Here is a 26077-nt window from a genome sequence, read left to right as displayed (position 1 = left end):
ATCGGACGACATGAAATTTTGTTAGGATTATAGTAGGTGAGATTGTTAAGAATCTCACCTAATACAGAACCATACTGAAGCCAGTCATAACGTGTGGTCTGGAAACAGTGCCGTTGACCCGCATAGACGAGAGAAAGCGGCCGATCTTTGAGAGACGAATCCACGGGCCTTTCCATTAGGAAACTACAGGGAAATTCAAATAAGGATGAACCACAAATTGGAAGTTGGGGATTGTCTTCTGCCTCATCCAGGTGCAGATTTAAATCATTGTCGTTTTCACTCCCTGCAGTTCCAGTCTTTGCCACATCTGGATTGTTGACCTCCAGTACTTTCTTATAGTGGGAAGAGTTGCGACTAAAAGTCTTGCCAGTGTTTCTGCCTTCTCGATGACGATGAATTTCTTTCTCCCGATAAAAAGTCGTCTTACTTTTTGAACACATCTTGTACTTTATTCTTTATGACCAGCGCACAATAACTTTTGTTTGTAAACGTGTTTTCAATATTTCCCATGAGAATGAGCGAGATGACTAGATCTAGATCTCACTCTATCTTATCGAAATGTCAAAAACATAAACAAAAGTTATTGTGCGTTGAGCATTATAACAAATAAGGGATGAAGGGGTGAGAAAAAAATTAACGAAAAGCTCGCACGCATGATCGTATTGAATTGCTGTATAGTTTTCTTCCAAAACTATTTATTTCGCCGTTGGGTGAAGGAGAAAAGTATGTATGTCCAAAAAGTAATTTTTATGCAATACTAATTGCTTGTCTTCAAATATAAAAATAATAATTATCAAAATAATTTTTAGTTATATTTATTCAATTGGTAATTATTGAACATTGACGTCTCAAAATTTCATATAATATTTGCCCTGACTGTTTATATCTATCACAAATAAAATGCTTTATATATTTAAAACTTTTTATAACTAATGGCGCAATTTATGGCGTCTTACTCTTTAAGAGTAACCTTATATGTGCCGCAAATTTCATTATTTGTACAGTTGTTTTTGCTAGCTCCTATCATTTCTCTGTTGAGTTCTTCACCTTTACGTTGATTTCCTTCTACAGAATGCTCAATGCCGTAACTAAAATATATGATATAGCCAATGATCACCCACACGACGAAACGGATCCATGTGTAAACATCGAGTTGGAACATGAGGTACAAGTTTATGAGGACTGATAGGCAAGGAAGAGTAGGTACCAAAGGAACTTTGAAAGTAAGCTCAGTTCGAGAAACAGGTTGACGTCCAATAGATAGAATGCAGGCAATCATGGCAACTACAACGATTGCAAAACCGAATTGAGCACTGAAGGATCCAATGATATCTGCAAAAGTAGTTAATGCACAAAAGATAATCGACAACACACTAAACAATATGATGCCATTTTTGCTGATTGAGCTGGTACTTGGATTAGGATTCTTTACGCCTTTCGTGTTAAACATCCTTAAAATCAGATTAGATTGTTGATCGATTGAGTTCTCACACATATTCTCGTCCTGGTAACGTAGCACCAAAACGCATATAGCCACGATGGTATAGGCTAGAAGTGTCCCAATTGACATCATATCAATCAATTGATGAAGATTGAAGATGGCCCCCATAATGGCCGCTAAGACTCCTGAAATCAATGTTGCTGTCACAGGTGTTTTAGTCCTTGGAGATACATTCTGCAGGAATTTGTAGAGGATCCCGTCACTTGCCATTGCATATAAAACCCTCGGCAGAGGAAACATTGCACCCAAAAGTGAAGTGCAGAGAGCAAAATTGGCCCCAATTGTTACCACCCATTTGACCTCCACATAACCAACTGCATCAAAAACATGCGGAAAAGGTGCATTGGCATCTAACTCATAGTATGGCGCCATCATGGTCAAAATTGTGGAGATGATGAAATATGCGAGAAATATTATGATGAGGGATAAAACGATTGACAGAGGGATGTTTCGCTTGGGATTCTTGGCCTCTTCTCCAGTAGTTGCTACAACGTCGAATCCAACAAAACCGTAAAAACACTTGGCTGCACCTGCCATTATTCCTGCAATTCCAAATGGCATGAATCCTCCTGATCCACAGTTGACAGTTGCACAAGTATCTACAGTCTCAGTTTGAATGTTCCAATTGTCCGGATTTGCTGGATAAAGTTAAGATGTACAAAATTGATCAATTTCTTATATTGCTATTAGAGTTACTATTATTGTATGTTTCTTCGAATTCGAACTAGGATTTTAGAAAATAAAAAAAATATCAAAATTTTTAGCCCTATTTTTAAAATATTTTCCTTAAAGAATATATCAATTATTACCTACTTGTTATTCAAAATTTATGCGCTGATGATTATTTCCTAAATTACTTGGATTCTTTGAATACGAAGCCGTTATCTATTTTAGAATTTTACAAAGATTCTTCTCTCAAGAAATCTTTTTATTAAAAACGACCACTTGGGGTAAAAAGTAACAAAAGGTATGGAGCAAAAAGTAAGAAAAACAGAAACAATTTATGATGTCTCACGGCAAAAAAAACGTCAATGTCATGTGTCGCCGCTTGCTGTTTGCATTGGTCAAACGATTTGCAGTCTTTTGTGTGTGTGTTTTTTTTAAATAGCTCGAAAATCGTTTTTATCGTTCAGTTAGAAAAACTGGTGTTTTACAAAGGTGTAAAGGAATAAATTTACTATGAAAATATGTTATCTAGGTCTTTGTTTTAATTTATGGAATCTCGTAACAAAGCGAATCAAAATATGATAATATCCCATGCCTGATACTATTTGCCCCAGAATTTTTGATAATGGTCAAAAAATTACGTTTTAGAAAACGGCTCGATAAACATATTTCCTTACAAAATAGAGGAAAATTACTTTCACAAAGTTGTAGAGCGGTAAATTTCCTAGAAAACTGCGCTAATTAGAAATTTCTGGGGCGTTCGAGTAGCTTGTAAAAAAAATAAAATATCCGTTTTGTGACTTTTTGCCCCATGTCTCCCCTAATCAAAATAATATTGAACATCAATGAGTTCGTAAGATTAATTAAATTTTTGTTCTCCTAATTAAAATTTTCTTACCTTTAATACTTCCAGCAATAATTATGATCAAAATGGTAGCCATATTAACTGCTGTAAAGACATTGTTAAATAGAGTAGATTCTTTGACTCCAATCGCAAGAAGAACAGCCAGAAGAATCACTACGATGAAGGTGAAGAAGTCAGGATATTCAGCCAGAAAGTCCACATTGATTGGAAAAAGATTTCTCAGAGCTTGCGACATTTTCTCATCAATGAGTGAATCGAGATATCCACTCAAACCTCGAGCAACGCTTGCTGTTCCTACAAACAATTTTATTTGATTATAACAATATTTGATTATAACCTTATTTTGAATCTACAATAATATACCTATCACATATTCAAGGATGAGATTCCATCCAATGGTGAAGGCTACAAATTCGCCTATGCTCACATAGCTGTACACATAGGCTGATCCAGCTTTTGGGACACGTGCCGCGAACTCGGCATAGCATAGTCCTGAGGCAGCAGATGCAATCGCAGCAATCAGGAAGGATATGGTCACTGCAGGACCAGCCAACTCCCTGGCTACTGAGCCTGCGAGCACGTAGACACCAAGACCAAGGGTGCTGCCCACTCCAAGTGCTGTGAGGTCAAAGAGCGACAGTACTCGTGCCAATTTAGATTCTGCTGCATTATCTTCCTGACGTTTCCGCCGCGAAAGCGCCTGATAGATTTTTCCCAAGAAAGTAGAGATAGGAAGAAACATCTCGATAGATGTTCACCTTGGTCAAGACTTCTGCAGGAGAAGAAAAGAAAAACAAAAATTTAACATCTTGCAAATTCTTTTTAAGAATGACGGCTTGCATGCGGTTAATTTGAGTTCAATTAATATAGAGAATTTTTCTAAAGAGTCAGTCAATAAAAAACATTAAAAACACTGTTTGTTGATTTGTTCGTAAGAAAATAACTAAGCTACGTATGCCGCCGACTTCAACGCCGGTCTCCCCAACTGGTTTACTGACCATTTAAGTCATAGCAAAAAACACAATTTTAACCCTTTAAGGACGATTGGAACACCGGTGTCCCATAAAGAAAATAATTTTTCCTGACTACCTAAAGTTATTTTTTTCTTATGTCTGTACATAATTGTAAAGTAGAAGGTTGAAGGACTCTAGAATATTTTTTGCAAGTCTCTAGCTATTTGCTATGTAGTAAATATTTAAGCTCAAAAATGGCGAATTTTAAAATTCTCAAATTCGTAATTGATTTTATTTATTTTTTATACTTCCAATTTTTTTAAGCAAAATCCTTTTGGCAATGAAAACTATAATACTCATACGTAATATTTTTCATTAAAGCGAAAAATATTATTCATTGGTATCGTCAGAAAAATTACTTAAATTTTTGGGTTATTTTTGTCCCTATCGTTCATAGAAGCACAAAATACACCGAATCAGACTCTGTTGGAATTTCCAAGATTATATGTAAGACTTATCATTGATTATGTTTCTCAGTTTAATTTTTATTTCTGATTTTCAGTACGTAAAAAGTGTCTCGTCGTTAAAGGGTTAAAAAAGCAAAAGCACAAAAGTCTTACTTAAGAAAAAAATCAAAGACCACATAGTTTCTGTAAAGATGTTATAAATGCAAATCATGAAGAAATATCTAATTTTTGAGTATAATATTCCTCTAAAGTTAAGTAGCATATGTATAGCGCTCGAGTAGTACCCTTTACGGTCAGTACATACTATTTGAAACAAAGAAAAAAATAAGGAAAGTGTGGTTTAGGATACTAACTAGACGAGAATAATCATTGATAACAACAATGTAGAATAATCAACAAATAAGAAATCAAAAGCTTGAGAAAATCGTGTTGATTAAGCCAGTGCTACGACTGCTATTCCAAATAGTAGCTATTTCATTTGTTTCACTACAAGGAATAAGTTCCAATATGTTTGACACATCCAACGGAAATTTTGATTTTGTGCCTTTGAACATAGCTTTTTCTGGGACATTGATAAAATATTGCATAATAAAATTTGCATATGATAGTGCTCCAGGGAAAGTGCACTCTATAGTGATCTTCTACAATTTCCTAATATAAAGTTCCGGTTTATTTTAGAAAAAATGGAGCTTTAAGACTATTATTTCAAGTCTATATTTTGAATACTTTGCAAAGTGTGACGGACTTGTAGAATAATTTGTGCAGAAGATAGTTAAGAATGCTAAAAATCTAAGGAAGAGTTGTAACATAGAGGTCAAGGAGGTCAAGACTTTAGATTACGAAAGCAAAGAAACGGCAGTGAATCTGTAACAAAATCCCCTGTTTGAAGACTTAATTGGGATCAAAAGTAAGCTTTTCGTGATCAAGGAAAGGTGTTTGACCCTTGATCCATATTGACTATATCGAGGTTACAAATTTGAAAGCAACCAAGAAAAGAACTGGATATTTGCGGGTCGTGTACTCATGGAGCGCCTTTCTTTATTAATATATGATGGCATAATGTTCATTAGAGAAACATTATTTTAGGAATGACTAAGCAGGAACACAGACCATTACAGATACGAAATCTTACAAGTAAATCACAAATGACAAAAAATGCTATGAAAATATCTATCCAGGTAGTATTTAATAATTCCAAAGTTATCAATTGCTACCACAGTAGTTTGATGAAGAAATTTATATTTGTATCAAAACAAAGTCATATCAGTCCTTAGCAAAAAGTTCAGTCAAGATGATTCTGTTATTGAACCTAATGGTGAATTTTCTGATACCGCTGGAAAATTAGGCAATATAGAACCGCAGTACTATTGTGTATTGAAATTTGCAAAGTACGGTAACTGCTATTATACTACTAAAATATCTACTAATTTTCTGAATATTGTACATAGGGAACGGGTGTAGAGTGAGACAGTGAGAAGGTCACTTGTAGCTAAACTGTCGGAGAATCAACATATCAAAAGCAAGTCTGTATAATAAAGTCTAATATTCTTCCCCAGGTGAGTGTTAGTTACTATCACCTGAAAAATCCGTTCGACTACTACGGATTTATCACAGATAATGCAGATTTTCTGACGAATGTTACGGAAGAAGTAAATAGTGATCTTCAGGGTATTGCAGAGGAAGAGTGCAATTCTGAAGTACTTCTTGTTATAAGTAGTATACTTCTGGTCTCACTACTAATTATATATTTTTAAAAGTAGTAGGAATACAGTGGCCGTTCTCTTATTTGGATGACATTTTGACGGTGTCATTTAAAACAATTTTGATTTTTTTGTAAACATTTAATTCAGTGTGCAATATAAAATGTTATTTTATTTGAATGAATATTCTTTATTGTGAAACAAAATGAAACGAAACTATGACTGAAATTCCACAAAAGATTCAAGCTGCTGGACAATCACTTGCATCCGTTTCGAAAACTTACAACGTAGATAAACAAATTGTTCTGTAGAGGTATTCTGTAATACTATGACAATGTCATATGACAAATATTCGTGGTAAACTTAAGAACAGAATGACATTCAAGCCCAGTGAAAATCGAATGGCCATTGTGAGAAGCACTATAAAGCATTGATTTAGTAAATGATATGAATCGGATTTTTGATTAGTTCTTCCAAATTTGCCACATAAAAAACAATTAAATTTTTCGTATGACATTGTCATACTGGTACAGTATTTCTCTACTGTACTTGAAGAAGCAACATTCGTAAGAAACTAGCTAAAGGAAACCACTCGTAATCAAAGGAATGCCATTAGGAAACCTATTCAGCCACCTACCTCTACCTCTACCTCTAGACATCTGATTTTCTGGTTTAAAGACCTGGTTTTCCCCATGAGAGAGACCGAGACGTTGAACAAATTCAAAAAAAGGACAATGGACAGAAATGTATGGGAGCTGGTCCAACCCTTCGCCAGAGATAGGACTAGGCCCATTTTGTAGGTATTGGTGTATGACTTAAAAATAACCGAGACCCAAGTCAAAAAGGACTGTCAATCCTTGGGAAATTAACGATATCCTTCTGAAAATTCGCAACTTCGACAATTTATTACTCGAAAACGGCTTAACCGATCTTAATAAAATTCGGGTTAAAGTCGATATATGAATTAAGGTTTAAATAAATATTTTCAGACTTTCCCTCTGACTGCTCCATCTGGTAGCTCCCATACAAACTTGCCATGTTTTAAAGCCATCGCACATTGCAGGGCAACAAAACGAAAACTTATTTTGTTTAATGGCAAATCACAGGTATTTTCGGAGTCCTTGGTGTATCTTGAACCACCCGAAGAAACTTATAGTCCATCACATTTTCAGATATCTTAAAGTAAGGGTTCTTAAGAAATGAGTAGAACTATTTTTATGAAAAACTTGCTTTTTTTAATAACGGCATATCGTAAGTTGTTGGCGCCAAAGAACGTGTTCTAAAAAAAAACTGAACTCAAGGCACATTTTCCTAAAAGAAACCGAATCCCGATCCCTCCATTTCTCTTGTATACTATACATATTTTCCTCAAATATCCTCAAATATTCTTTAATGCCGTTACAAGTATGGCCTCGATTGCATCCTTTTGTCGTCTTTAGAGAAATATTCTCCTTCAAAAAGGAGCTAGGGTTGCAAAAGTTCATAGGTTTGTAAAGGTACCGTTACTACAGAATTTTAACAAAAGGTTCTGAATATAATTAATTAAAACATTTTTTCTCTGAATTTATTACTCATAGTAATTAAATAATGGTATCTTTTAGGACCCTGCGATGTTTAGATGTTTTAACTCTTTTTTCAAGCATATTATCACTGAATAAGAGACATTTCTCTATATAGATACAATCTTTTTTTTTATGAATTTGAAGGACGGTAAAAGATTAATAAGGAAGATCTCGAAAATTGCAGGGAAAATGAAGAGATAAAGATATGGTTTGTTTTAGGAAAGTTTTGTTTGAGTCCTTATTTGTAAATTATTCTTAAAAGGAACCAATATACAATTAACCGTTATTGTATAAAAGGAATTTTGCAAAAAAAATCATTACAATTCTTATACCTATGTTTTATGCTTTAATGTTTTTTCTACATACTTTTGGGGTTGGTCCCGGAACAAAAGTTGTTATCTTTGCCAATACCTATTCGATGGTATAGGTCTCATTCGTGGCGAAAGATTGGACCGTTTTGCCGATTGTCTTTTACTAACTTAGAACTAAAAACACTCCAAAATTGTACCCGAAGTTACCCATTCCATAAATGCTATCATTCATACTGATAGGAACACGCTAGTAATTCTTGAAGTTGTAGATGTTGCGGTTACAGGTGTTTCTTAAGTTTTAGGAACTTCAATTGACAGTATACAAGTTAGTATTGATCAAATGTCGGTACTATCATATTGGGACGAATAACACTACGAATAACATCAACGAATAACACTACAATAAAATTAGGAACAAAATTATAAAAAGGGTGTAAAGTCCTCCCAGCTTTGCAAAATGTTCAAACTCGTGACTTAGATGCTACCTCATAAATAATTTTTGGATAAATTCTGTAGAGCTCTTCAGAGTTTCTACATATATGGAAAAGCACAATGCTGCAAGTTGGAGTATTTCGCAAAGTTTAATTCTGTCAATAGTTTTCCTGTGTTACTATTCCGTTGCTACCAATGGTACCTGATTATTTCAGGAAAGTATTCAGTTGTTTTGTAAATCGCTTAAAGTGCGATGTGAAATCGTAAGCAATAAAGGAAGAGGAAATTAAAATAAACTTTTAAAATGCTCACAGACGTGTTTTGAATCGCTACACAATTTTACTAAACCAAATAAACCGAAAACAATTTTCGAGTATTTGAATTTGAACATTCCGCGAAGGTATTTTCACTGAGCCACATCTTTATTTTTGAATAAATTAATATAACACTGCGTATACAGATGAAATATTAAGAAGTAATTATATATATTTATTTATTCATATGGTAAGTATTGAACATTGATGTCTCAAAATTTCACATATTTGCCTTAATTACTTATATCTATCACAATAAAATGCTTTACTTTAAGAATTCTTTTATGACTTAAACATCTAATGACGCAATTGATGATGCCTTATTCTTTAAGTGTAATGTTGTAGGTGCCGCTTATTTGATTATTTGTACAATCGGTTTTGCCAGATTCCGTCATATCTTCGTTGCGTTCTTTATCTTTGAGTAGAATTCCTTCTACGGAATACTTAATACCATAGCTAAAATACATGACATAGCCAATGATCAACCACACAACGAAACGGATCCACGTGTAAATGTCAAGTTGGAACATGAGGTACAAGTTTATGAGGACTGAAAGGCAAGGAAGGGTAGGTACTAAAGGGACTTTGAAAGTCAGCTCAATTTGAGAAACAGGCTGGCGTCCTATAGCTAACATGCAGGCAATCATGGCAACTACAACGATTGCAAAACCGAATTGAGCACTGAAGGATCCAATGATATCTGCAAAAGTAGTTAATGCACAAAAGATAATCGACAACACACTAAACAATATGATGCCATTTTTGCTGATTGAGCTGGTACTTGGATTAGGCTTCTTTACACCTTTCGTGTTGAAGGTTCTAGAAATGAGATTAGAATGTTGATCGATAGAGTTCTCACACATATTCTCGTCCTGGTAGCGTAGTACCAAAACGCATATGGCCACGATGGTATAGGCTAGAAGTGTCCCAATTGACATCATATCAATCAATTGATGAAGATTGAAGATGGCCCCCAAAATAGCGGCTAAGATTCCTGAAACCATTGTTGCTTTCACAGGTGTTTTAGTCCTTGGATATACATGCTGCAGGAATTTGTAGAGGATTCCGTCACTTGCCATTGAATAGAGAATTCTTGGCAGAGGAAACATTGCTCCGAGAAGTGCAGTACTAAGAGCAAAATTGGCCCCAATTGTTACCACCCATTTGATCTCCACATAACCAATTGCATCAAAAACATATGGAAAAGGTGCATTTAAATCTAGCTTATAGCTTGGCACCATCATGGTCAAAACTGTAGAAATGCCGAAGTATGCAAGAAATATGATAATGAGGGATAAAAAAATTGACAGAGGAATGTTTCGCTTGGGATTTTTGGCCTCTTCTCCAGTAGTTGCTACAATGTCGAATCCAACAAAACCGTAAAAACACTTGGCTGCACCTGCTATTACTCCTGCAACTCCAAATGGCATAAATCCTCCTGATCCACAATTTTCTATTTTACAATCATCTAGAGATGTAGGATCAATGGCCCAGTTTTTCATATTTACTGAATAAAATAATGAATAATATCTAGATAAATACTTATATAATGAAATTTTACATCACAAAGAAAAATACCTAAAAAAAAGCATCCTTGTAATGTTAAATTTCTTACCTTTAGTCAATCCGGCAATAATTATGATAAAAATAGTGGACATATTAACTGCTGTAAAGATATTATTGATCATAGTGGATTCTTTAACCCCTATCGCAAGAAGAACAGATAAAAGAGTCACTACGATAAGGGTGAAAAAGTCAGGATATTCAGCCAAAAAAGCCACATTAATTGGAAACATTTCTCTCAAAGTCTTTGACATTTTCTTGTCAAAGAGTGAATCGAGGTATCCACTCATACCACGTGCAACACTAGCAGTTCCTGAAAAATAATTTTAGAAATTATATTAATTTTTACATCTTGAAAGAAGAAATACCTATCACATGTTCTAGGATAAGATTCCATCCAATGGTAAAGGCTACGAATTCGCCTATGCTCACATAGCTGTAGATATAGGCTGATCCAGCTTTTGGGACTCGTGCCGCGAACTCGGCATAACAAAGTCCTGAGAAGCCAGATGCAATAGCAGCAATCAGGAAGGAAATGACCACAGCAGGACCAGCCAACTCTTTAGCCACTGCTCCTGCGAGCACGTAGACACCAAGACCAAGGGTGCTACCCACTCCAAGTGCTGTGAGGTCAAAGAGCGACAGTACTCGTGCCAATTTAGTTTCTCCTCCATCATCTTCCTGGCGTTTCCGCCGCGAAAGCGCCTTATAGAGTTGTGCTAAGAAGCTAGAGGTAGGAAGAAACATCTCGGAAGGTGTTCAGCTCAGTCACTACTTGTAGAGGACAAAAAGAGAAAAAAAAACATCTATAATTTCTTACAATATGTCTTCAAGAACACTTTTTCATAAGGGGCATACCATTTAGAATATCTCAGGTAACACAATGTAAAATGTTACTGAATTTGTCTAATTTTCATACATTTAGTAAAAGTAGTTGTTCTACAACGACATAAAATTCAGGTATTGGAATAATTAGGCAGTGTTAGCTGGGGCTTTAAATATTTTTTAACACCATAAAAAAATATTTTTCCAATATTTTTACAATATTTTTTCAAAATTTAATTTCAGATTCATATTGACTGGACGTTTGATTTAGATTTTAAATAAAAAGAACTTTAAATTTGGTTCCAATTCTCTTGACCTCATGTCCTCATGAGTTATTCTCAGAGGCTCCATTAAATTTTGAAGTGTCACTTGAATTTTTGAATTTTTCTAGATTTTTATAATAAATATTTTACTTGTTAAATAATAGAAATCTTGTTTGTTCTTTAGCGTTTATCCACACATACAGCTTAAGCCAAGAGATGGCTAAACGTAATTATAATCACAATAATGATTAAACTATACTCCCATAAAGTTTTCCACTAAACCATCTCTCAGCTTAAGCTGTAAGTCTGTCTAGGGAATTACTCTGTCTGTTTACAAAAAAAAAATAATTTAAAAAAAATGAAAATTACAAAATTCTAGTGCCAGATTTTATTAATTGTGATCGTAAAATAATTTACGAATATTTAACAGTTTATTACTGACATTATTAACATTGTATGGTTTCTACACACTAGAGAAATTTATATCCATATTGAAGCAAATTTCCTCGCTTGTGTAGGAAAAACTCTTCAATATGAACATAAATTTCTCTAGTGGGTAGAGGCCATTAAAGACGAGACATTTTTCACTAACCGAAAATCAACAATAAAAATAAAACCGATGTGGGGCCGAAATAACACCTATCGGCACTTCAAGAAATCTTATCGTTTTACATCATTTGTGATATGAAATTCTAACATCTATCCATAAATAAAGAAAAAAATAAAGTCATATTACATGCATTATAATAGATATGTACATTAATGAAATTTCAATATTTTGACGAAATTGTCAATAGGTATTCCCTGCTGAACAGGTGTTCCTTCAACCCTACAAAATCAATAAAATGTCTTATATCTATCCTTTTACCATACAACAAAATCAGGTTCTGTGTATTTTTAACTAGATATACTAACTATACTATACAAGATAACTATACTATACTAGATATACTAACTAATACTGAAACTGTAAATATTTACAGTTTCAGTATTAGTCAATACAAATATTGGTATTTTGTCAAAAATTACTCCGCTAAAAAGTTATCTGAAAATCTAATTCCAAAAAAAGCATTCATTGTAGGTTAAATTAAGCTAATTCAAAACCTGCTCCAAATGGAAATTTTTCGCTACTCCAAATGGAAATGTCATTGTTTTCATGAGAAATACAGTACTAAATTATTATATTTATATATTTTCTATACCACAGTTTCATTATTTAGTTATATTTGCTCCAAATAAAGCAAAAATCCATTCATATTCACAAATTTTAATTTGTTAATTTCTCAGAAAAATTAAAAGTGTACCTTTCCACCATTGAATTTTTCATCGATCGATCATGTTTTCCAATGAAAAAACACAATGAGGTGACTGTTGTTTATTCGTATTGTGCTAATCTTTATTGTTAACGGTACGTGAAGTTTTCAAATTACCTATCTCGTGAACAAAAAGGGTTTTTCTGAAGTGTTTGCAAATGCTTCAATAGGAAACACCGGAGTTATGATTTTTTTTGCAGAGATTTTTTTATTGTTTTAGATGGGAAAGGTGAAAAGACCAGGAATAAAAATAAATCCTGCACTCAGGAGGAACTCAACAAGGTTTTGGAAGCCTTTCGCCGCGGTTTCACTCACACTGTTTGTCTCCAATTAGAAACTTTCCCTTGTCTCCATTTGGATTAATGTGTTTCCAATAGAAGCATTTTACGCTCGCGTATTTTTCTTGTATTTAAGAAGTTTTCAAATTATATTTAAAGAATTTTCACTAAACTGTAACATTCTAGAAGAGTAAAGGAGCAAATTTATGTAATTTTCTTAAGAAAAAAGTGAACTTAATGTGTTAAATATTCTGTCAAAGTTAAAGCGCCTGGAAATGGTTTTGAATTAGGACATTTACCCTAGTAAATCACCTAAATCTATTCTAAATTTATTTGACTAGAATAATCTACTTTGATTTTGTTAATTTTTCATTATAATATTTTTTTTTTACTTTTTCCTTTTAGAAACGAATGATTTATATGTCATATAATGGCATATGATGTCTTTTCTCCAGCTTTATTAGAAAAACAATTAGATAAAAATTGTCCAAATTTATGAGAATTTTAGATAAGATGCTCCAGGTATACAAAATGGCGTATTCACCATCACCTTTATTTGACATTTCTATCCGCCATTTTGAATAACTGTCAAAATCTAAAACTCAACCAATTGAACTGAAATTTTAGTATGTTGTAGCTGATGCCAAGACCTTTTCAGAACATATTTACAATCTGACCTAAGTCATGTGATTGCTTGCATACAGGAGCTTCAAATTCAAAATTTTAATACCTTTTGAATTCATAACTATGGGGCGCTTTCTTTATTAAAACCATTACTAAAAATATAGCAGCGCTATCATTAGGTGACACAATCTAACAAACGAAATAAGAAAAAAACTAATATTTTTACTTATAATAGCATATTTGAGCAAATAAATATTTAAAATAAAATTATTCCACACAGTATCCTCTGTATAATTTCGACCCTTTCAGGATTTTGCCCATTCGGGATTTGGGCTGTAATCAATAAAAATTAAAATCAAAATTTAAATTTTGTAACAAAATCTGATTTTTAGTATCGATTGTACATTGACTTAAAATTGATGAGCCCCTTAGCTTTTCTCTCGCTTGCTGTAGCCTCTCCAATTCCATGCTGGTTGATGGCATTGGCATGAGAAAAGTCACGACATTGACATGTATTTTTTCTCAAAAAATACGGAATACTATTTTTTAATCAGCGAAATAATTTAGTCAAAAAAAGCTGTCCAAATAAACTTTATTTATATAACAATAAAACCCTTTGAAAGAGCAAAATAAAACTGGTTACAAAAAAAAAAATCAACCGCACAAACCGTGAAAAATTCAACAAAACCCTCAATTTATAGTTTATTTGTTGTTGTCTTTTTTCTATAACATTTTGGGGTCAATGGCAATTTATCAATAAATGCACCGACAGTCAGTTGCATTTTTAATTCTTGCGTGGAAATTTCTTTGCTTTGTGGAAAATTATTTAATCTCCATGAAGTGAGTTTTCAGTGCCTTTCCCATGGATTAACTCAAACTTTTCTCAATATTTTCACTTAAACCTTGAATATTTGACTGTAATTAAATATACAGCGCACTAGCCAAGATCTTTTCTTTTTATTACAAGTGACTATCGATTGATGTTCTTTTGCGAGATTCTTCGATCTTTTTTTCACAATAAATAACATATAGTCTATGGCACAATTATATTGAAACCTGTTTGAAGAATTTTTTGGCTAATCTTTTGTAAACTAGACGGTAAGTATACCTGTATAACTTGATTCATTGCTATTTCCCTGAATTTTTTTTATCTTGGTAACTATGCCTATACAAGATTGTTAGATCATAACGATCAGAACTTGAATAACTGATTTTTTTATATATTTTTTTATTATTATTTCTCACACTCGACTGACGGAAGATTGTAAAAGGACTTGAGCCATTTTAACTAAGAATTTTTAGATGAATTTGCAATAATCATGAAAAGTAATTTTAAAAAATCGAGAGGTCATATTTAATACACTTTGATGAAGAAGTTAACGAATTTTATTAGGTGATCAAGGCAGGAGAGATAATAAAATTCAAAGTTACGGAAAGTTCAACTTTTAAGTTAATGTAGCACTTATACTCCAAGTACGTATAGCCCTTCATATACTTAAGATTTTCATTTTACAATACCATTTGTTGGCTAATCTTTGACTGATTTTATTTAATGTCTCTGGCTATTCCGATTTTTTTTTATACTTCTTTAATATTCGTATTATATTTTATTTTAATTTTGCAACACAAATTGTCATTAATATACCATATTAATAGTCGGCAAATGGGAAGTAATTATATTTATTGCCTTTTTAATGGGAAACACAGACAATCTCATGACAGGTATACATTTTAAATTAGTATAGACTATAGTACTGCTATTATTACCTTCTATTTCTACTTTGAAAAAATCGTCACGGTACAAATGAGCAGTAAAAAATAAATTCGATCGGAAGAAATCAATTTCAATCAGTATAGAGCATTAAAATTATCATGTAGAATGACACCAATTTTGGTAGAGATTTTATTTTTCTACTGAATAAAAGTTTATGTTTTAATAGTAATATTTATTTCAAACATAATAATGTCCGACCCTTTTACATTTTTTGATAAAAATAAAAATTAGAAAAAAAAACAATTAGAGTTAGCAATATTTCTATAATAAACCCGACAGTGTCTTGCAATGTCTAAATTTTATTGATCGAATTAAATTTTTTCCTGACTAAATTTTATTCTCTATTCATTTGTTTTTAATAAAGAAATCTAGTCAAAATTTGTCAAAACAAAAGATATGAAAAACTACAAATGATTTGTTCTTACTATTTTTGCAAATAACTTTACTTTTGACAAAGATTTGGAAAAAAAAGAAAATTATCAAAGAATTTGTAATATTTACGAAATTCTTAATTTTTTGTTTAACATGTGTCTTTCGTAAATTAAGATCAAAATCGTAGAAGGTCTAAAATATAAAGATTTTTAGAAATAGATTATAAGGATTTCTTAAGACACAAAGTTCGTGATTTAATTACTTTTTAGTAATTTTTAAAAACAGAATTGAAGAAATTTTGATTTATAAAACATAAAACAAAGACCATTATTTCTTCTTGCACGCTGTGTAGAAAATGAAGAATTTTAAGAACAAGGTGAAATTTTTAGTCTGAAACCCGTATAAAGATTCAGTATTTTTAAAAATTTTCCAAACTAAGAATACTACAACACGAACACTAAGAATTTATTATTTTGTTAGGGTCGAAGAAACATCTTTTTGACAGGAAACCCCTATTGATACTTTTGTCAAAATGTTGAAATTTACTTAGGTAATCTAATAATAATTTTGTATCTGAGATAACGTAATTATGACGTTTTCTGTAATATGCCTTTTTCTATAAAGAGAGATGTTAAAATTTCAAATGACACAGAGTAGGGTGTTTATAGGAATAGATGATCCTTTCACTCTAAATATTGATCGAAAAATTTATGCATAAAGCAGAAAAAAATAGCTTGAAGGCTTTGTTAGCTACTGATTATCGATGATTTCCGTGTTCACTTACAAAGGGCAGTATGAAGAATTTTACATTGATTTTCGTATTTTGATGTTTTAAAATACATGATCAATGTTTATATCTATTACTGCCTAATTTTTTAGAAAGTATAATGCCTATTATAAAAATAACAATTATTTAAAAAGAATTATCCGTTAAAAAACCAAATATTTTTAACATTTTCTGAGTTTAGGTATAATTCATGTCGTCAATTTAAATTGCACGTTTTCATTTGCTCTTATAAAATATTATTTTATATTCACTGTTAGATTCAAATTTTATCATTTTCTTATATGATTGACAATTCGTTAAACTTTTATGATACAGATTTTCATAAAATAATGTATGATATTTAGAAAATAATGTAAATAATAACGTTCGTACACATATACAAGATTTATAACAACGAGTTTACGATAACTAATATTTATTTCATATAAAACATCTTTAATACAGAACTACAGAATAACCTCTTCAAAATCGAAACAGAAACTATGCTTTCTGCACGTAGGTTTTCTTATTAACTTGTTAAATAATAAATTCATCTGGTATTTGTGCATTCCACCCTAATACAGACTTCAAATATAATGCTTATTTATATGGCTTAAGTGTTATAATCGTTATAATTTCTAAATAATCGATATTATAACGAAAGTATAGACTAGAAAGTATAGATTCAATTGATTCCACAAATTAAGAAAGATCACTAAAAGTGCTTGTTATTTCAGAAAATCCAGATTTTTTAGAACCGAGCTAAATCGTAAACCTCTAGTCTGAGATCGTTTAAGTTCCGCAGGGTTCCTGGTTTGGAAACTTTCGCAAAACTACGAGGAATTTGAACATACTTAATGAAAATTATTATGTTCTTTACGTAATCATAAAGTAGAATATTGTAGAAATCTAAGAATAGTTTTTGCAAATCTCAAATTTCTGTATAGTTAAATAATTTAAGGTAAAAAGTGACGAATTTTCAAATTAGCGCATTCATGAATAATTGTTATTATTTTTTATGTTCCCATTTTTTAAGGATATCCCTTTTGGCATACGCTGAAAAACAGTGTTTCGATCAATGAAATGCAAAATTTTGATCCTATGAAACATCGAAAAGCATTGTTCCCAAACGCTGAAAATCAGTGTTTCAAAAGATGTTATATATTCCATTATTTCCAAAAGATGATTTTCAGTGTTTGAAAAAAGATGGTTAGTCATCTATTGACAAAAGATGAAAATCATTGTTTCAAAATGATGGAGTATATATCATCTTTTGAAACACTGAAATTTTTGTCATTTCATCGTTTTATTTTTACTAGTGATAACTATACATAATATTTCTCATTATAGTGAAAATTATGATTCATTGATATTGTCATTGTCAGAAAAATTAATTAAATTCAGTCATCCGTAGAGGTAAAAAATACATCGAATCAGATTCTATTAGATTTTCCAAGGGTAGATTTAAGACGTTTCATTGATTATGATTATCAATTTAATTTTTATTGTTGATTTTCGGTCAGAAAAAAGTGTCTCGTCCTTAAAGGGATAAAAAAATCTAGAAGTTCGTAAGGATATTTGGCAGGGTTTTTTCTCACTTACCTTGAAGAAATATTTACTACTTCTTGTATCCCAAAATTTTCACTGTAATTTAGTTAAACACACACCTTCGCTATCAATCTGATTGCCACATTAATTTATCTATTATTTTTCACCGTATAACACAGCAGTCTACAAGGTCGCAAAAGTTTGAACAATGCAACAAAATGACATTTTTATTTATATTTTTTAATAGTTCTGCTTATAAACTTTTCTGTTCCAAATTATAAAAGATTTTTGTTAAATATTTGTCAAAAATATGTGAAATTAACAAAAATTGACACTATTTTTTATTTGTTTCTAAATGTTCGTTAAAAGTTTCTTTAGCAGACAAACAAACAAATAGGGGAGACCGGGGTAGAATTAGTCAACAAATGAAATTTTTCATTGCGCATAATTTGTGCAAAAAATGTTTGTATGAGGCTGATAATACCACAATATTCCTTCGAAGACCAACTATAAGATACCACTATCTCATACTATACGTGGCTAATTCTGCCTTGGTCTCCCCTAACATCCTTTCATCAAGGATTTTTGTTATTTCCTATTTTATATCTAAAGTTGGACTTTTTTCCAATACGTTTTTGCAAAATTTGACACTATTTTTCTTATTCGACAAAATAATCTTAAAGAAAATGTTTATGATCTTTTGTTAAAAAAAATTGTCAAAAGAATGCTCTCTCATATCAGAATATGAAAAATAATTTGTCAAATTGACAAAAATATCCACACCTTTTGACAAACTTTTATCAAATAGACTTACACAGAAAAAAATCGTAAAATTGTTTGTAAATGTTTGTGAATTCCCACTGGGGACTTTTGGATTGCTCGTAAAAAGTTTGAGTGCTCACTAAAAAGTTCGTAAAAATTTGCAATTTTTCACAAATACTGTTCATAACATGATAACATGAACATTTTTGTTCTTAAACACTCAGAAAAAAGCTCGTAATTTTTTTTTCATTTGTTCGAAAGATTTTGTCAGACAATCAAAAATCTAGTGTTTGTAAAAAAAACAAAAAATGCTCGTCAGGTGATCGTGTTATGAACAATGTTTCTGAAAAGAATATATGCAAAAGTTTCGTAAGTCTTCAGAGGGAGTTCATAAACATTTACGAACAATTTTATGAAATATTTTCTTTCTGTATGAGACTTTTTTTTCGCAGCATACTTCAATTTTTTTTAAAAATAATTTCGCTTACATGTTAAAAGCTATTAGAGAGGTAAGAATGTATACTACTGTGTGATCTATTTAAATTTTTAATTTGCTCCTTATAAAAACTTTATATTAATGAACTATTAAAAAAAAGGACCTAATGAAATACAAAATCATTAAAAAGTTCAAAAGTGTTACTCTGAACTGCAGGAAAACAAAAAATTTATATTGATTTTTTAAGATTCCTCACAAATAACTTTGACAGTTTTTTTTATCTTTAATTTGAATTGTACACATAGGGGGAAATGGGATACCTTTGGATTGGGGTACCTTTGAAATTGGACTTTTTCTCTAATATTTTAAAGGAATTAGGGTAAGTGTACGAAATTTCGGCCAGCTTTTAATTCCGACCACTATTTTTTGTTCCTCAAATTTCAATTAATTTTTAGTTTTTGCATACTCTAGAGATTATACAATGCAAAAAATAACAAAAAAATATCGCTTCGACGAGCAAGATGATCTAAAAAATACATTGGAAGAATTCCGGAAGGGCAAGGAACTACAAGAATGAAGGTGGCCGCAATAGGCCACCAATGCTTTGTCTATATTTTTTCATTTTCAAATGCATAAATAATAATTTTAGAGAAAATAAAGACAATAAACTATCCACAAGGTTCCAAGAAACACTCCTTAAAAAGAAGTAATAAAAAAAATCTATTTGTATTAAAAATATTACATTTTAATAAATTCAAGACTTTAGCACTTGCATGCAACTATGCCGAAATTTGGCACACTTACCCTAAAGCTTATGACATAATGTAATTTATCTTCACAATTGGTTTGCGGATCCATTAAATAAGGTTCAGTTTTATTTAAAAATAGGAGAAAAAAGCCCAATTTCAAAGATACCCCATTTCAAAGGTATCCATTTCTCCCTATCATCCTGTACCCTAGGATACGCAAAAAAATCCACTGACTGTAAATTTTATCTAATGGAGAAATGTGAGTGGGACGATTTTTCAATTTTCTGTTATGACTTTCGGCTACAATAAAAATTCCTCAATTGACTTTTTGCGAAATAGTCACATTGGAAAAAAATCCAATTATAAATCGGTTTCTTATTGGAAACTCCGTAAATTTTGGCCTCTGGCACCAAATTCCGCAAGGGAGTGAAATTTCTCTCTAGGCCTCTAGGGCATGCCACTATGCCAAAACAAGAATCTCAAATTTGCAGATTACAATGACCAAATACAAATTGATAATTTCGAAAAAGAATCACCCTAATAATATGCTTCTCTCACATTCACAATATCGTTTAAATCACCGCTGTTTTATAATCTGATTATCTGAATATCAAGGTCCAATATTGTAACTCTTTTTTTTCGTCACTCGATACATCAACTCATACAAATTGGCTATTTTATTCCTTTTTCAGTGCACTAATAAAACTATTTCAGGTGGAAGAAAAAATACGTCCAAGCTGATCGGTGAAAGAAAAGAAACTGTGATTTTACGAGAAGATCAAGGAAAAAGGCGCCTCTGTGTTACGTGAGAGGTGGATAAATACTCTTATTTTATGTTCGATCTCAAAAAGCTTATTAATTCCTTTAGACTTTTTGTTTAGAATAGAAAGATTATTCTATCCTGCAAAAGAAGTGATAGATGTTTTCAAATATTAATGTGTATTTTAGTATTTTTTAATTTCAGTTCAAAATATCATCCAGAAAACCTTATAAGGGAAAAGGATTATATTTAAAGTATTGACCTAATGTTTCAAGCAGTTTTTATTTTATTTTTTGATACTTTAATGCTTTTTAAAATACAACGAAAATTTATAAAAGTGAAAAAGTCCCACAAACTTATGCAATTATCCAATTTTTTTTGTGGAAGTGTCAAATCCTGTCACAAAGCGCCATTCGGTTACCGTAATCTCTATATAGGGTAAGTGTGCCAAATTTCGGCATAGTTGCATACAAGCGTCAAAGTTTCAAGTTTGAAATGTAATATTTTAAATACAAATTGATTTTTTTATTGTTTCTTCTGAAAGAGTGTTGCTTGGAACCTTGTAAAGAGTTTACTGTCTTTATTTACTCTAAAATCATTCTTAATACATTTTAAAATGAATAAGAATATAAACATAGCTTTGGTACCTTATTTCGGCCACGTTCATTCTCATAATTCCTTGCCCTTCGAAAATTCTCCCAATATCTCGTCATCTCGTTTGTCAAAGATACATTTTTTGTTATTCTTTTGCATTGTATAATCTCTAGAATACGTAAAATCTAAAAGTTCATGGAAATTCGAAGAACAAAAAAGGTGGCCGAAATTGCAAGCTGGCCGGAATTTGGCACACTTACCCTAAATTGAACTCCAGCCGTACAGTGTAAATATTTTATTATACAGCAGGGGATGCATATAGGAATTATGCATGAATGGGATTATTCAAACATACCTATAAATATTTACCTTCCACTAGGAGCTAATTTGAGAAATCATTTTAGGAATACCCATAAATGTATTAACATTTTTGAATCGGTAAATTTAAAATCAGCTTTATGAACCGTTGGCGCTGAAAATAGCCTAAGAAATCGACACCAAATATTTTTGCATATTTTACGGCGTTTTCGTAACTTATTCTAAAGAAATCTCCTGGGATATGCAACTTTTCTGTATGCATATAGCTATTTCGGGCGATTTTCTTCGGTCCTGAAAATGTACATAATCCAGGGATCCCTTGTATCTATTGGTGCTTATGAGAAGTTATGAAATTAGGTTAAAATAAAATTGCCATACAGCTGATTAGTAAAACCAAAACATACAACCAGAGAAAGGGCATTTCCACCGTTTGGTTCTGGGAGGTTGGAATCAGCGCCAAGACGGCGGTGGACGTATGGGGGCGGGAAAGATCAAGAATGAGATGAAATAAATTCAATTCAATTAAATTCAATATTTTTCTCTGTCTTTTGTCTAACATAAATTAAAAAAAAATAATAAAAACTACTAAGAAGCTTTTCTGGTGTTTTCCTTCAAAATTTGAGTGAACGACAGACGGGATAGGAATGCAAATGCAAAGTTTTCTTAAATTATTATTTGTAAGATAAATACAAAAAATGTATTTTTTCTAAACAATGCGAATTAAATGTATTAAATAATTTCTATTAGGAGAAAGTGGGACATCTTTGAATTGGGATATCTTTGAATTGGCACAGCTTTGAAATTGAGCTTTTTTCTTCTATTTTTAAATGTAATTGGTTCTTATCATGATGTATTTTAACTGCACAATTGACTAATGGAGCTAAATAGTAATATTACAACACTAAGAACCAATTTCATTTAAAAATAGGACAAAAAGCCCAATTATGAAGCTGCCGCACTTTTCCCTATTGATTGTCCGAAAGATCAAGAAATTATTTTAGAGACATTCCTGTTTTTTTGATGCTATTTGGAAATTCCCATGAATTCTTAATGATTCAATTTAATTTAACAAGTATTTTTTTTTGTTAAGTTGTGTGACTTAGACAATGCAATTGTGTAATAATGAACAGTAGTGTTTTTAGAGAACTCTAAAATGACTCTGTTTTATTTATTCTATACGAATTAAAACTTTAAAACTAATTTATTTTCTTTTAATTACAGTTCTAGAGGAAGACTTTTGGGCATCGCACATGCACTGGCTTAGAACACTTCATATTTTCCCATATTCCTTTAATGAATCTGATTTATTTTTTTCAGGAAATGTGTGACTTAATACTACAGTAGACTCTCGGGCTACTTCCCAGCAAAACTTCGATCTGCAATTCTGCACTTTTGAAATTTTAACGTTTCTTGTCATTCAATCGGATACTTCGTGTGGCTTCGGGATAGTCGTGCGACTTCGTGAGCATCGCGAATTTCTTTCGTGTTTTCTAACCATTTCCTTCCCCTTCGTATTTTCTATTATGGGTGATTTAATAATATTGTATTATAACATTATAATAATATTGTAAAAAAAGAGAGTATTCACGTAAAATTGTTGAATAAATATTGAATTTTAAATAAATTGAAATACATATTTTTATGTATAGTTAAAATAATGTTTAGAAACATTAGAAAGGGTAGAAGAAATGTAGAAATCATCTAAATACTCTAAAGAAATTCTGCCGATAATTTTAAAATTTTCTATAGAAATTCTGCAGAAAATTCTGCAGAATTTTCATACAACGATCGGATCCACCTTAGACCAAAATTCTGCAGAAATTCTGCTGATTTTTCGGCAGTTAGTAATTCAAATCTGACGAATTTCTGCAGAATTCTGCAGAATTTGCCGGGTGGGTTTTTAATTCGAGCAGCAGTTACTTTTAAAAAAAAGTTTGTTGTAATTTTTCAAGTTTGATTATAATTATCAAATAAAGCAAATATGCTCAAATTTCCCACGGTTTGTCTTAAGTTTTCATGTGATTTTGCATTATTAAGGGACTAGTCCCCGGCGAGTGGCCTTCAATGTTGAAGCCAATTTCTTACTTTCACATACAAATGCGTGTGGGAATTTTTCTGCACTCGTGATCTATATGCTAAATATTTAAAAAGTGAGAAGTTTTTCCGTATTATAAGATACCTTTCCGTATGGAGGGATATATATACTAAATTTTTGTTTAAATAAATTTTTTCCTTGGAGCACTGTGAGCTGAGTCCGAGATCAATTTAGGAATTGGCTTCAAATAGCTCCATATAAAAAGGCGAATTTGCCAGGCGCTTTTTAAGGGATTTTTACAAAATTTGCAATATATATATGAGTATGTAAACTCAATATGTGTATGCAGATGAATAAAAAATCGTTGCGTTTCAAAAAGTTTGTCGCCCGAATTTCTCTCTAATTCGGTTGACATTTCGGTCCCAAATGCCCAAATTTGAGAGAGTCTACTGTAGTTAAATAAATATATTGCCATAGGCAGGGGGGGTGACATTAGCTCTGAAAAATGCGACCAGTTTTAATGTAAATTTTTACCTGTTTTCGTACACATTTCACGAGATATCTCCAAAACTACGTAGATTGACAATTTGGGGTTTTTGGTTGCCTATTCAGTATTAAGTTAGCTTTCATTTTGTATTTATATTTTTTTGCTAATTCATTCCATAATGACAGAAAACAGCTAATAAACTCCAAAGTATTTTTGGCACGCTAGAAACATATGGGAAACATAGAAAAACGAATATGGAAAAGTATGAAGTTTGTGCGAAGCCTGAAAACCTTCCCCTACCAATAATATTCAAAATTTCCATGAATTCTTCCCTAAGAAATACAGTAAAATCCCGAATTTATTGTCTTTTATGGCGAATTGTTTCCTAAAAGTTCTCTGTCCATAGAACTTATCCACCCCTTATTCAGAAATATTGCACAAATAGTGAGTATAATAATGCTACATGACTTTTTTTTTGTGATAAGCCAGGCGAAATTACACGTTTTTGCGGTAAGTGAAATATTCTTCCAACACTAATTTTCCACTTAATTTAATGCCAATGAAACAAATATGATTTACCAAATATGGTTTTTAAAACACTAGAATTTTTCAGGTGAACTTGGACTGGTACAACAACAATTTATCACGAGAAACCTTCACTAATTGATCTACAACACTCTCTCACTTAATTGTACTACAAAACTATTTACTGTGGGAGTTTGGCGGGAATCTGAGGAATTGTAAGTGTACTTCTTTCCGGGTCGAAAACTTTGATTCGTCCGGTCTGAGCGGCCGATCACAACTGTTTGTATAGCAAATAGCATACAATCCACCTGATTGAATGATCTTTTTTCTTTACCATTGCAAAATTAGTAGCGGGGGCAACGCACACGATCACATAATAAATATATATAAAAAAAAAGCTCTCCATGGCCCCCAAACAAAACATAGTAAAAAAAATAAAAATGCTAAATCACAGCTTGGAATTTAAATGAAATAATAATAAAGTTTTTTTTTTAAATAACGAAGATGAGATAAAAAAGAACAAATCTTCAAAAATGAAGTGTGATCAATGTTATTGGACGTAGAAAAGTTAAACGATTTTCTTTTTAAAGCGGCAGAATCTTTGATTTAATTTTGTCTTTTCTTCGACAACTTTAGTTTTAATCTTATTTGAGAAAACCAGGGAATTTGAAAGCAATTATATTATGAATAGTAATAATTTAATAGATATTTTCAAATAAAACAAAACAATCTCCTTTAAGACTTTCAACTTGTCTTACACCTAATTCTTTCCCTGCTGGTTTTACTGGTTTTTCAACATTAAATCATTCTCTCACATTTCATCTGTTTTCTCTATTCTAATTATGTACTTACTTTTTGTTAAATTATATTTTTATGAGTTTTTCACTAAATAATTTACTGCAAAATTATCACGATTCTCACAAAAAAATTCTGAGCTTTCTGAGCTTTTCAATAAAATCTTTTTGCATTGCCTTCTAATCATTTGAGTTTAATAAATATATTCACTGAGAAGTGATCTTTTTATTTTTGCTTGCGAAATTCATAAGCTAATTGGCAGCAAATAGACGTACTAATAGAGTTTTTTGTTGCTATATAAATTTCACACGATATTTGGTAATTTATCACTTTTTTTAAGCTATTCAATGATAAAATATGCAGAATTCCAGGCGCGATATTAAAGCTTGATAGCTCTGAAAATGAAGAAGATTGCTATCTTGAGACATTTCAAATTCATTCGGTTTCTTAAATTAATTGTTTTTCCAAACTACTTCTCTTTTTGGCATGAATTTAGCTAGTATTTTGTTCTAAGCCAGG

The 26077-nt window shown here is 31.7% G+C and overlaps 2 protein-coding genes across 5 annotated transcripts; both read right to left on the bottom strand.

The window, feature by feature from the left end:
• Positions 1 to 799: 799 nt before the first annotated feature.
• LOC129803211 (high affinity cationic amino acid transporter 1-like) lies at positions 800 to 25072 on the bottom strand. 3 transcript variants are annotated; one of them, XM_055849635.1, is made up of 4 exons: positions 24818 to 25072; positions 3396 to 3804; positions 3066 to 3326; positions 800 to 2139 (listed from the first exon to the last, which is right to left on the bottom strand). In XM_055849635.1, the coding sequence occupies exons 2-4, from the start codon at positions 3772 to 3774 to the stop codon at positions 953 to 955; spliced, it is 1827 nt and encodes a 608-aa protein (XP_055705610.1). In that variant the 5' UTR covers positions 3775 to 3804; positions 24818 to 25072; the 3' UTR covers positions 800 to 952. The 3 variants fall into 3 exon arrangements, with proteins under 3 accessions (XP_055705610.1, XP_055705611.1, XP_055705612.1); XM_055849636.1 differs by lacking the exon at positions 24818 to 25072 and adding an exon at positions 20581 to 20809; XM_055849637.1 differs by lacking the exon at positions 24818 to 25072 and adding an exon at positions 20603 to 20809.
• On the bottom strand, positions 8859 to 18348 carry LOC129803212 (high affinity cationic amino acid transporter 1-like). 2 transcript variants are annotated; one of them, XM_055849640.1, is made up of 4 exons: positions 18152 to 18348; positions 10703 to 11105; positions 10387 to 10647; positions 8859 to 10278 (listed from the first exon to the last, which is right to left on the bottom strand). In XM_055849640.1, exons 2-4 carry the CDS (start codon positions 11079 to 11081, stop codon positions 9092 to 9094), a joined length of 1827 nt encoding a protein of 608 aa, XP_055705615.1. In that variant the 5' UTR covers positions 11082 to 11105; positions 18152 to 18348; the 3' UTR covers positions 8859 to 9091. The 2 variants fall into 2 exon arrangements, with proteins under 2 accessions (XP_055705615.1, XP_055705614.1); XM_055849639.1 differs by lacking the exon at positions 18152 to 18348 and having other exon boundaries at positions 10703 to 11312.
• Positions 25073 to 26077: the final 1005 nt, after the last annotated feature.

The sequence above is a fragment of the Phlebotomus papatasi genome, chromosome 2 (assembly GCF_024763615.1).
Source record: "Phlebotomus papatasi isolate M1 chromosome 2, Ppap_2.1, whole genome shotgun sequence".
Lineage (NCBI taxonomy): Eukaryota > Metazoa > Arthropoda > Insecta > Diptera > Psychodidae > Phlebotomus > Phlebotomus papatasi.
This window is presented reverse-complemented; position numbering and strand designations above follow the sequence as displayed.

Excerpts from the sequence above, each read along its gene's own strand:
- LOC129803212 (XM_055849640.1), bottom strand. The coding sequence starts at position 11,081 with ATGTTTCTTCCTACCTCTAGCTTCTTAGCACAACTCTATAAGGCGCTT. Across the intron at positions 10,648-10,702 it reads TATCCTAGAACATGTGATAG|GAACTGCTAGTGTTGCACGT; the intron begins GTATTTCTTCTT and ends ATTATTTTTCAG. Across the intron at positions 10,279-10,386 it reads TATTGCCGGATTGACTAAAG|TAAATATGAAAAACTGGGCC; the intron begins GTAAGAAATTTA and ends TATTTTATTCAG.
- LOC129803211 (XM_055849635.1), bottom strand. The coding sequence starts at position 3,774 with ATGTTTCTTCCTATCTCTACTTTCTTGGGAAAAATCTATCAGGCGCTT. Across the intron at positions 3,327-3,395 it reads CATCCTTGAATATGTGATAG|GAACAGCAAGCGTTGCTCGA; the intron begins GTATATTATTGT and ends AATTGTTTGTAG. Across the intron at positions 2,140-3,065 it reads TATTGCTGGAAGTATTAAAG|CAAATCCGGACAATTGGAAC; the intron begins GTAAGAAAATTT and ends AACTTTATCCAG.